The sequence below is a fragment of the Nelumbo nucifera genome, chromosome 1 (genome assembly GCF_055504915.1).
Source record: "Nelumbo nucifera cultivar China Antique chromosome 1, China Antique-T2T, whole genome shotgun sequence".
Lineage (NCBI taxonomy): Eukaryota > Viridiplantae > Streptophyta > Magnoliopsida > Proteales > Nelumbonaceae > Nelumbo > Nelumbo nucifera.
The window spans coordinates 4,311,295-4,323,886 of NC_142649.1; the positions used below are offsets into that span (position 1 = coordinate 4,311,295).

General features: G+C 35.4%; 1 protein-coding gene across 1 annotated transcript in view; it reads left to right on the forward strand.

Moving 5' to 3' along the window:
• The window catches only part of LOC104605250 (membrane-associated protein VIPP1, chloroplastic-like), a 31,725-nt gene extending 22,390 nt beyond the window's left edge, over positions 1 to 9,335 (forward strand). Inside the window, exons 6-11 of the mRNA XM_010269934.3 lie at positions 105 to 179; positions 4,568 to 4,638; positions 4,739 to 4,821; positions 8,062 to 8,126; positions 8,372 to 8,446; positions 8,860 to 9,335. Of these exons, the coding sequence (XP_010268236.1) occupies positions 105 to 179; positions 4,568 to 4,638; positions 4,739 to 4,821; positions 8,062 to 8,126; positions 8,372 to 8,446; positions 8,860 to 8,979 (489 nt within the window). The 3' untranslated portion in view covers positions 8,980 to 9,335. The remainder of the gene's footprint in view (positions 1 to 104; positions 180 to 4,567; positions 4,639 to 4,738; positions 4,822 to 8,061; positions 8,127 to 8,371; positions 8,447 to 8,859) is intronic.
• The last annotated feature ends 3,257 nt before the right edge of the window (positions 9,336 to 12,592 follow it).

Consider the following 12,592-nt stretch of genomic DNA (forward strand, 5'->3'; position numbering starts at 1 on the left):
GATATTTGGTCCATATAATGTATTTTTTCTGTTTTTTATTAGTATTTTAATGATTCTAAATGCCTGCCTGCTTTTCCGTTTCTTTTTTTTATATTGTTTTTCAGGATAATGCAAATGCTTTGAAAGCTCAGCTTGATCAGCAGAAGAATGTTGTTGAGAACCTTGTCTCAAATACTCGGGTGAGTTATGATTCTTATTTCCTCCATACTTATATAATGGTTCTATAATGTTCTGCTTGCTGTATGGTAGTACTTATAGTCCATGAAATTGTTTTTTCTTTTTTGCTTCAATATTTTTCTTTTGTAGTTGCTTCTTTTGCTTTATCTCTTTTTGGATATTACAGCTAACAGAACACACAAAGGTTAACTACAGATTTTGCTTAGGCAATGCAGGCATTTTGCTGTTTGGTATGCAGTTTTCCTGGAAACTGTCATTTCACCTTCAAATGCATGCTATTTGTAATTTTTCTATAAAGGTTTCTGTGACTTGAAATTCGGTATAAGAAGAAATTTAGGGTTGTAAGAATAAGAGAAGAGAAGAATACAGAATAAGCATTTCAGATGCTAGATAGAACTTTACCAAACTTGAAAAACAGAAAATATAAGCTCTCAGCATTGTATATTCTTACCTGTGTATGTAGATAGAAAGAGAAGTGAACACCACAATTTGGGGGAAGGGAAAAACTAGACTAATGTGCAGTCCTCTTCTGCAATTGGATTGTCTGATGCTTTAGCTAAGCATGGGGTCAACAGAAATCATTTGTATTGGGTCCGCTTGTAACTGTTATGTTTTTTTATGTTGTAGGGTAGTAATTGCTACCCATCTAAGGGTTGTTTGTAATGCCTTGTAATCTTTCTTATATCTATTAATAAAATGTTTCAGTTATCAAAAAGGGAAAAGAAAAACAAAATGCCCTGGGTCATGTAACTCACACTTAATACATCCTTCAACACTTAAGCTGAGCGTAGATATTAATTATACTCAGCTTGCCTAGACTATGATTAAGTGTACATTTTTAACATCATTGGTCAATATACATTCAAAAGCTGTAATTCATATTTAACAAAAGAGAGACATCATAGAATTAGAGAGGGACGGTCAAAATGGAGGTGTATCCGGAGTCCTATGTGATAAACAAATACCACTTAGATCAAAAGGAAAATTTTATAAAGCAGTTGCAAGGCCAGCTATGTTGCATGGTGCAGAATGTTGACCAGTCCAGAAACAACATATCCAAAAAATGAATGTGGCAGAAGTGCGTACGCTGAGATGGATGAGTGGAAAACTAGAAAGGATAGGGTCAGAAATGAAGTCATTCGAAAGAACCTAGGAGAAGCTCCAATAGGTGATAAAATGACAGAAAGTAGACTGAGATGGTTTGATCATGTGCACAGAAGACCACCAACAGCACCTGTCAGAAGAAGTGATCTATTGCAAGTTGAAGGGGCTAGAAGGGCTATGGGTAGACTAAAAAGGACATGGTCAAAGTAGTTAGAAATGATTTAAATGCCCATAATTTAACAATGGATATGGCATAATGTAATGGTGAAACGAGATTCATGTAGCTGATCCCATGTGGTTGGGATAAGGCTTGGACAATGATGATGATGAAGTTGTGGATTTGATCAATAGGAGCATTAATGGGCCACACTCCTATTTTCTCTATATCCTTCAACTCCATGCTTGGATCAACCAACTTCAATATCAAAGAAGTATTGCAGTTTTCCTAAGTCCATGATCTCAAAATTAGTATCCAAAAATTGCTTAAGATACAGAAATTCAAAAGAATTGTTTCTTGTGACCACTTTGTAATCAACAAAGGACATTCTTTGTTGGCCTTTCTTGATGAACAGAGTGTGATTAGACTATGATTGGTGAGAACCTATGTGCTGTACAATGCCCTTAAAGTGATTAAAGTGAGCCCTTGTGATGCAGGCATGAGAAAAAGGAAAGAATCCATGGAGAAAACGAGAAAGAAATTACTTATCTCCAAATTCCTTAACCAATGACAATTTTGTAATTTTTGGTGTTCTGCATTTAGCATTTTTGAGTCTTTCTAAATTTATTTTTTAGTTTGTTGGTATCTTGGGAATAGTATTAAGCTTAATTCTTCTGGACAATTACTTTTCCGAATATAAATCAAAATTGTCATTTGTGGTAACTTTTGTAATTACTATTTATAGTAAAATTGCAATTCACTATTTTTAATAATTTCTGATGTCTTTATAATATGCTAGTTTAGTAGGATCAGAAATTCTTATTAAAGTTATTTTTGGAGTTTGAGTTTTTATTTGAGTGTCCTTACAGGTTACCTATTCAGTTGTCTTAGTTTTATGGTTAGAATTTTTTTTTGGGTTAGTTTCCTAGTTGAAATTGGGGTATGTAAAGGGTGATATGAGCTCTCACGTTTAGCCTATAAATAAAGTCCTTGTAATCGGTTTCCTAGTTGCGCTAGTTTCCCAGTTGCTTGCTTCTACTTTACTCTGAAGATTGATTTGCATCAATTTGTTTTCCTTCCCTTTTGGTATGTCAATAGTCTCCCATGTCTGATTCTTCAATGACACATCCATTTGTACATTCACTCCTTTCACTTAGGTTTGGAAATAGTGTCTGCTACATTCTTTGATATAGACATAGATGAAATAAAAGCATAAAAGGATTGATATGAGGGAGACAAGTAACTATAAGTAAGATATTGGGAGATTGAATGATCTGTAGATTGATAACACCCTTGCACAATGTAATAGGAAGGCCGATGTCACAATAAGTATGAGAAGTAGACAAATTAATATAACTATAAGCAGGATGAGAGTGTACCTGGATCGACTCATAATGACATTCACAAGAGGCTGAGGCTGATTTGAAATGGGAACAATCTCATTTCTTTGTTGATAGACCTGCATCTCTCTTTGATGATTATCAATAACTTGAGGGGTCACAATACTCATAGGAACACCTAAAGAAAAAGGTAGTGGAAAAGGAACAAGGATAGGAAGTTGGAAGATGCAATGGAAAAAGCACTTTCCTTTCCACTGCCACTCTCTTCTTCAAGAGAGACACTAGGATATAAATCAGTTGACTAAAAAAATGTGACACGGGTAGACAGACTTTTTACCAAATCATGATTCAAACAGAAATATCCCTTTACATAGATGTGTACCGAAGAAAAATACATTGAATAGCTTTTGGATCAAACTTGGATTGGTGAGTACCAAGAATGTGAGCGAAATAAGGGCACTTGAAAACCCACAAAAGAACATGAAACAATGTCCTGGTAGGGTATGGAAGATTGAAAGGTGGTCTTATTAATAAGATAAGTAGCAATTTGACAACATCTCTTCAAAATCTAATAGGAACATGGCCGCCAAACATGGCACTTTTTGCAACTTAAAGAATATTTTCAACCAGAACATTTTGCTAGGGATTATAAGCATAGAAACTCTGATGAATGATTCAATTTTCATGATAGATAAGATGAAAGATTTTTTATTAGAATATTCATTATCATTGTTAGACTGAAAAAAACTTTAATTTGTATAGTTAGCTGATTTAATACCAGCTGATATAAATGAAGAACCAATTAAGAACTTCATCCCAAGAATGTACTACAACCAAATAAAATGAGAAAAATCATTAACAAAGAGTGAACCGTATTGATAACCACTCATAGCAGGGATATGATAAAGCCTTTAAATGCCTATATATACAATATTAAAAGGAATATCAATTCTTTTATTACTAGGTAATGTAGGCCTGGAAGGATGGAAAGAACACAATGGAGAAATAAATGATTTTTCTCCCAATTTTTCATCCAATGACAATTTTGTAATTTCCTGATATGATTTTTTTTTGTTTTTTGTTTTTCAAATTTACTTCTAGTTTATTAGGATCTTAGGAATATGGTCATTCATTTTGAAGGGTCAATTTATTTTGTTGACATATGTGTTTTTTTTTTTTTTTCAAATTTACTTCTAGTTTATTAGGATCTTAGGAATATGGTCAGTCATTTTGAAGGGTCAATTTATTTTGTTGTCATGTGAGATAAGTTCTAAAATTTTGAAAAGTTGAAGATATGATTACAACATATTTTTTTCAACCTATTTTTCAGGGGGTCAAAATGGATCTGAGACCAAGATCTTGTAAACCTGTTGTGCTTTGAGATATGATAATCTTAGTGCTTGGTTGTTAGTGATGGGATTTGAATCTTTCTATTTCTTTGGTCACTCTTAGAATGATCTTGGTTTGTTTAATTGTAGTAGGATTAATTAAGTCTTACCAAAGTTATTTTAGGTGTTGGACTTCTTATTTGGGTGTCTTTATGGGTTACCTGTATGATTTTCTTAAATTTTGTTGTTAGAAATTGTATTGACTTTTGGATCAATTTTGAGTCTAAATTGGAGTCTGTAAAGGGAGATCCAAATCCTTATGTTTAGTCTATAAATATTTATTATACTGAAATCCTAGAGTTGAGTTAATGGAACAGAAAATTTATATTCTAGTTACCTGTGGATATATGTGCTATCTTCTTTCTCTATCTATTTCTAAGTCATGGCTTTTATTTATGTAGCTCTTAGAGAGCAAGATCCAAGAGGCAAAATCAAAAAAAGATACTCTCAAAGCACGTGCTCAGTCAGCAAAGTATGTCCTAAACACTATTCATCAATTATGTTTCATTTTCCTTTTATTTGTGCATGTAACTCTAAAATCAATCCTAATTGGCCACTTTATGTTGCTTTAGGACTGCAACCAAAGTAAGTGAGATGCTGGGGAATGTCAATACAAGTAGTGCTCTTTCAGCTTTTGAAAAGATGGAGGAAAAGGGTATGACTAACATTTTTCTTTCTAGAAATGCACTTTCTTTTGTCAAATAACAACGATAAAGCCTCATGGACATTCTTTTTCTACAAAGAACTTGGTGATTCAACCAACCATCGAATCCAAATGAAAGTAACAAATGGTTTGCCACATTACATATGTTGCAAGGGTATGATGATTATGACCATCATTGTAACAGCGTATCAGATTAATGTAACTCATCATTGTAATTTGACTTTTAAATATTTATTTTCCCCTGTTATTCTGTCTTGGTTGAGTACTGCAAAAAAGAACAGTATAGATCAGTAAGATCACAATGATCAGATTGTCTTAAAATTTCAATTCAGGAAGTTGGGATGTCAATTGGGTAACGTGCACTGCCCCGCTGTTAGCTTGAGTTTGTCTATCCCTAATTAGATTAGGGGTTGTATAACATCTAGTGTCTATAGATGATGGGTTGAATTTGAATTTGTTTTATGACATATATAGACCAACTCTCTCTAGTAAGCTCCTGAAACTTAAGTATTTAGCCAGCCTCAGCCCTTGTCATTTCTTTATTTCTTTATTTATTTTTTGCATAAACTTCAAAAGCCCCCCTGAACTATTGGGGGTGTGTCACTATACTACCTGAACTATGAAAAGTTTCAAATAGGCCTCATGTTAAGCAGCATTAATGGTGAGAGGAAAATGACCGTATTACCCCCCATGGTGTGGCATGTGTGGCAGGGTTTTCTTCTTCTTTATTTCTATATTTTCCCTGAAATAAGTCTTTGTTCTTGATTTTCAGGTCTGTAGGGGCATACAAGCCATACTAAATCTGTAAAAGTCATATATGATAAGCGAAAAACCTCATACTGATACCTCTGTTCAATGAAAAACCTTTTTTCTGAAGAAGATAAGGGAAAAGATGTTTAAAAGGATAATTTGGGTATTTTGAAAACTGAAAAGGCCATATTATGTGCACATGGCCATTTTCCATCAATTTCCTTGACGGGAGGCTAACATATGAGGCTATTTGATACAATGTGAAAGTTGGGGGGGTGTATTTGTAACTTTTCATAGTTCAGGAAGTAAAGTGAATACTGACAAATGGAATTTAACACCTGAAACTCAGTTTCTCACTTTGCAACTCTTTCAAAGCAATTTCTAGCATATGATCACTCAGATATATTAGGGATTCCTAGTTCAATTAGGACATTGAGGACAAGTCCTAGAAACTTTCTTGCCGGTTTTAGTGCTACAATGACTCTTCCCATATTCACTTAAAACTCCTTTAGAACTAAAATAGTAGAGTCTTAGTGCAACTAGGATTTCTCCCTAGGAGTCTTCTCATACTCATCCCAGTGTTATCCTGGGAATTATATAGGAGTCCTAGCCTCACTGGGAATACTCTACTAGAGTTCCAGTACATCTAGTATTCCCATTCGGAGTCCTGATTCAACTCAACTTCTTGGCAATGGCACCCTCTTGTATTTGAGTGGGTAGTCTATACAACTCTTTTGTTATTATTACTATTATTCTTTTTAATCAATAATAGAAACTTCATTCGTTCAATACAAAGCTCTTTGCTACTCAAATTACTAAGTAGTGAGAAGTAAATACAACACAATCTTCGGATTCCCCTCGCCGAAAGCAGGAATCTTAAACATTTTCGCTCAAATGACAAGGAACTATTGCAGACCTCTTGACGGTGTTTCTGCTTGCTCTCATCAATCACTGTCTCAGTTTGGGATCAGGAGAAACTCTTGCAGTTTCTCCAATTCTCACCTCCAACTTTCAAAATCCAAGTTAACCATGCCTACTTCATAGTCTCACAGTGTTCATATATAAAATATTGGTAGTGAAAAGCTCCAAAATGGATGAAGGGGCAGTCCAGCTACTTCCCAAGAGAAGAGAAAAGTGGCTCCATATCTGAGCAGCACATTGGCAAGTCATAAGAAGATGAGTAGTGTCTTCATCACTCTTGAGACAGAGAATGCAAGCATTAGGTGAGATACACCAGGATTTTCTTTTCTTCTGGAACCTTTCACATGCACTGATAATCATATTAGCTGCCTCCCAACAAAATATCATTACTTTTGGAGGTACAAGCCCAGCCCATATGTCTTTAGCTAGAAATAAGTGTATGAGGTTGGACTAGTATAGTGTTTCAAAAAAAGCAGCACATGAAAAAGGAGCCACTTGCACTTGGATTACAAACTCTCTCATCCACCCTAGAAGGAATAAGAGAGATATCTTTTAGAATTAGTGGAGCAAGGCACCTTGGAATGCATAGATCACAAAAAAATCCCCAAAAAACAGAACCAATCTATTTATCAAAAAAAAAAAAAAGGAACTAATCTGACCATTGAGTGGGTCACTTCAGTGATCTCTTCATTCAAAACGGTGTTGTTTTGTTGGATGAGAAGTTAAAAAATTAATAAAAACCACCCGGTTTTATGAAACCGAGACCAGTTCACTGGTTCCTTGGTTGGAATGGCCGGTTGGATAGTTTTTCTTACCACCAGTTTTTAGAGCCTGACTGAACTGGCTGGTGAACCAGTTCAAAGTTTTACTGGTCTGATCGGCTGGTCCGGTTCATTTCTCTGAACATTGGAACAGATCTTTGGCTATCACCGAATGAAACATTTAAAGCCTAAGCCCCTTCAAACCCAACATCAACTGTTGTGGACCAAGAGCCCTAGGTGGGAGCTCACTCCAAAAGCTCCAAACAGTTGATTTGGGGGGACTGAAGCTCCAGTTCGTCCATGGAGCTCTTCCCCAATAAGAAAACACCCTCCACAACCACATCTAGGAAAAAAAAAGGAAAACTTCCCAACAACCACTCCCAAGTTTGAAACCAGAACCCTATTAGATGCTCCAACCACACGCAAAGTTGCTTCTCCTAGTTCTGAGATACAAAACCCCATTACTGAGTCTGCAACCTGAACCAAAACACCATCTTCAGCATGAGTCAGCTAATTAATCTCAATTCCCAACCTGGTATGAATTTGGTACAAACCTAGCTGGATGTTTATCAGGTCAGGTCAGGGTTAACTGTTAGCCATCTGAAATTCAACGAATATCAAACTGGGTTGGTTAGAGTTACACGCATTGTCCAAAAAGGTTCATTGCCTATTTTGTGGAATTAAGTTGAGGTTGTTGTCTTGTCTCTAAATATTGTTGAAAACATACGGCATTTCTTAATTGACTATATGTAGCAGTCCTGTTAATGAATGATAAAAATTTTCATGCCATTGTGTACAGTGTTGGCCATGGAATCTCAAGCGGAGGCACTCAGTCAGCTGACTACTGATGACCTTGAAGGAAAGGTAATCCTTTACCCATTTATATTTTACTTTTAATCAGCAGGTACAGTTGATGCCTTCTATGATACAAAATTCTGTAAATATTAAAACGAGCAATATTCCGATTGTTCAGACATATATCTGTTGCACACTCACATATAGAGTTTATAAATACTTTTTCATATCCTTCCTAGGAATCTAGGGCCAAAAAGAACATGATTAGATGATTCTATCTATTCTAATCTTGGTTTGTACTTTATACTTCACAGTTTGCATTGTTAGAGAGCTCGTCAGCAGATGATGATCTTGCAAACTTGAAGAAAGAACTAGCAGGAAAGTCATTGGTATGCTCTCATATCTTCTTTCTTGACTAATTAAAATGGCATGCTAATGACTGGGAATGACATGTGGCTGAGACTGTTTAACAGTTCATTTGGATGTGGTCTGGCTGTATACCATTGTGCATATTCAATGTATGATGGTGTCTACTTCGCTATATACTTTCTGTTATTGCATTACTGAGCTCTCTCTCTCTCTCTCTTATATGTATGCCTGTGGTCTGAATTTTTATGTGCCTAGATTAGGTATAATAAGCAAAAAATATTTTTGAACAGTGACACATTCTCATGGTCTTCACCTTTGTTATTTGGATGATTGTTTCTGTTACAATCACAGATTTTTGATTCAATGTAGACATTTTCTTTATTACTACTATTTATTATCTATCATATCCTTTCAATTTTCTTTTTTGCACTAGAAAGGAGAGCTTCCACCTGGTAGAGCAACTGTAAGCAGCACAAATGCAGGATTTCCTTTCCAAGACTTGGAGATCGAGAAGGAGCTCAATGAACTAAGAAGAAAGGCCAAGGAATTCTAGAGTTTATCTTGTTTGCCATATGAGTAAATTAAAAGAGCCCTTGCCTTCATTTGGCCATTGGTTCCTTTTTTCATCAGAAAGTTCCGATGCATGGAAAAGTGCCAACTTCATTTCAGAAATTGAAATGGGCTAAACATGTGATGGAGGAGATGCATGGATTAGACTATGCACAATGTTTAACACCATGTCTATGGTGTTTATTTATTCGCAAAATCTCTTGTTTTTGTTTGATCCCCATAATGGCCGATCATTGTAAATGTATATTTAGATAATGGAAATGCATTTTAAGATGATGGATTGTATCACTGAAATGGCGCAATTTTATGTATCAAGTGGTTATCATTTGTTAGTGTTTAATGATGTATGTGTGGTTTCATAGTGGTGGATTTCTTCAAGAGATTATTTTTCTGATTTAGAATTAGATATTGATCATTGATAAGAAGTTGATGAATATGAATTTCCAGTTATCAGACAAGTCATTTAGAATTTAAACGCCTTCAGGCTTATATCCTGCCTCTTTAAGACCAATGGCCTCACTTCCACCTTCTGTCTGTTAGAACCTTACTCACAAATTGTTCTAAGAGAAACATGTTATCGCATACTTACAATCCAATCAGGTTTTGGGTCCTCTAATTAGGCTGCATTTGGCATTCCTTATTTCAAGTACTTACCTCCTTGTTAAAATGCCCCTATGAACACTGAGTTTTTTACTGCAGAAATGAGATAAGTCCTTAAAATAAGGAATGCCGAATGTAGCCTTGACACCCAAAAACTGTTTTGTAATTAAACGTAATGAGAACGTTATATTAAGAATCTCGAAACAAACCATGCATTGCTGACCTCGTTTCAATGAAAATTGACGGGTCTAACAGCCTGGATGGAATATCAAATATAACCACTCTTCATCTCAGTTGTCCGTGTATGTTACGTCAAGGTGAATCATGAATGTGAAAACTCAGCTTTCTATTGTATTAATTGTATTTTAGGGTAAAATATAGAGAGCTACCTTGTATTTGGGGTAGTTAAAAATATTGAGTTACTCTACTTTGGGATTAGTTAGCTCCATGAACTTTTATTTGCCACAGAGAGTTATGATGTAATTTCAAGTTTCAGCACTCTACTCCCATCTTCAGCATTTTGTCAGGCAAATAGAGAAGAGCTTTGCAAATGATAGTTGTGATTGTCTTTTAAATAAATGGGTTCGACTATGATATGGGAAAGATATCTGAAAAACAATTGACCAATAAATTTCATGGGTGAGCTTTGATTGATCAAAACTCTTTCCATATCATATCTTTACCGTATCATAGATTTTCCCTAAATATTTCTAAAATCATAAACTACCCCTTCTTAATTAGTAGCATGTTGAAGAAACTATTTATATATACTCTAAGATTTGAGTAAACTACTTGTATATATTCCATTGTTTCAAAAGCTACCTATATATACATTGGTGACCTTGATAACACTGAAAATGCCTCTTATCTCTGAAAAAAATTCAGAGGTAGGAGGCATTTGGGGTCGTGTTTGAACACCAGATCTGAATTTTGAATTCAGATCTGATTTGGTTTGACGTTGCCCAGTCACTGAATGCAGTCACACATTTCAAGCGTTGACAAATGTCTAGAATTAATGCCCTTGTCCTATTTTTTAATTGACAAAAAATGTCCTCTTTTAATCCCAAAACCAAGCCTAGTCTATTCTCTTCTCGACTTGAACCTTCGAGGCTGCCTTCTCTGATGACGAGGATGTTTAGCAGTGATGATTTCCAGATAAGCTTTAGTGGGTTTTTTTTTTTGTGGTTTTTAATTTTCCATTTTCTAACAGATAAAATTTGAAGGACAAAAGTGTCCTTAGCTATTTTTATTTTTAACCCCAAACTTTATCCAGTGGAGGGGCAGTCACCTTAAAATTTTATTAATCAACCAAATCAAAAGGAAAGAGAAATAATACAGGGGAGGACGTAGCCCATCTTGCCCCAGAACCCAAAAACAAAAGCACACCTCCTTACCCACTCAGCTCTGTCCAGAAGCTTAAACAAAAGAAAACAATAGAAAATTACAACAACAAAAGCAAAAGCCGTTAGTCAATTCACAGCATGGATCTTCATATGATCTTCCTTGAAGAGATTCTTGAGGTCCAATGGAAAATCCTGAGTTGAACTAAACACTTAAAATCTCCTCTCGGATATACCCATATTAGCCAAGAAATCAGTAGTACATCTATTCCCCTTGCAAAGGGTGTGAGTAAACATTTTAATTCTCATGGAATTACACATCCTCTTGATATCTCTTAAACATAGGTAATATTCCATAGAGAGGAAGGCAGCATTAGTATAGGTCTCTTATAATTCCACCACCCGAGCAGGAACAAAATAGGGAACAAGTCTTTTCGTAGAACTTCCTTGGCAATAATGAAAATGCTAGGAGAGAGAGGATCTCCCTACCTGAACCCGATAGAAGAGCCAAAAGTAAAGGAGAACCTTTAATTATCACCGAAAACCAATAATTACACATGCATTACCGGATTAGCTCTATCCAAATGCTGTTGAAACCAAATCTTTGAAAAACTTTCAAAGCATGCTCTACTGCCCCTCTCTCTCTCTCTCTTCTTCTTCTTCTTCACAGCTACAAACACCACCGAACGATACCAATAATGGAGGCCTTCTTTCCCATTTCTCCATCCTTCTCTTTCTCTCTCTTTTCCTCCTCTCTAAGCCTTAGAGGTGGACATCAACTGTGCTTTTCATGAGCTATTTCAGTTGGCTTATTAAGCTTGTGATCGAGCCTAGTCGAGCTTATACTATATTTTATATTTTTATTTTTTATATTATAATATTTTTACATGTTTATATTTTTTTAAATTTTTTGTGAAGCTTAGGTTATTGCTGTGCTCGAGCCAAGCCAAACTCGAACATATGAGCTTTTGAGTTGAGCTAAATTTGAGCTCATGTTTATAGCTCAAATTGAGCTCGAGCTTGAACTCAAGTCTCATACTTTTTGCCAAGCTGAGCTCAAATAACTAGATATTTGGCTTGGTTTGATTCAGCTTGGACCCACCACTATCCTCCTCCTCCTTTCTCTTTTCTTCCTCTCTTTTTCCTTGTTATGCTACTGAGGTCACAAAACAAAGAGAACAGGTGTACCCCTTGCATTTTTATAAAACCATTTGCTGACACAAATGTTAGCTTAGCTTAGCTGTGTCCCTTGTAAAAACCAATCAAAATTTATTACTCCCATTTTAACTTAGAGTCCTTGTGTGTGTGTGCGTGAGAGAGAGAGAGAGAGAGAGAGAGAGAGGTTAGGCTGTCCTCTCAGGTTTGTTTTGTCAAAGATGAAGATGATGAAGGGAAAAAGGAGATAAATGAGAGCAGGGATAAAATAGGATTATAGCAATGTTAAAAGTATTGAAAATGTTGTGTATCAGAAAAACAAATTTAAAAGACGTATTAAGATACAATTTAGATACACATGGATATAAACGAAAAATTAATAAACACATGGAAATACATTGACACATTATAGATACACCAATAAATCAAAAAGGTACATCAATAACATCAAATATAAGGTTTAAATGAGCTATATAGTGACTTATGGAAAAGCATATCATA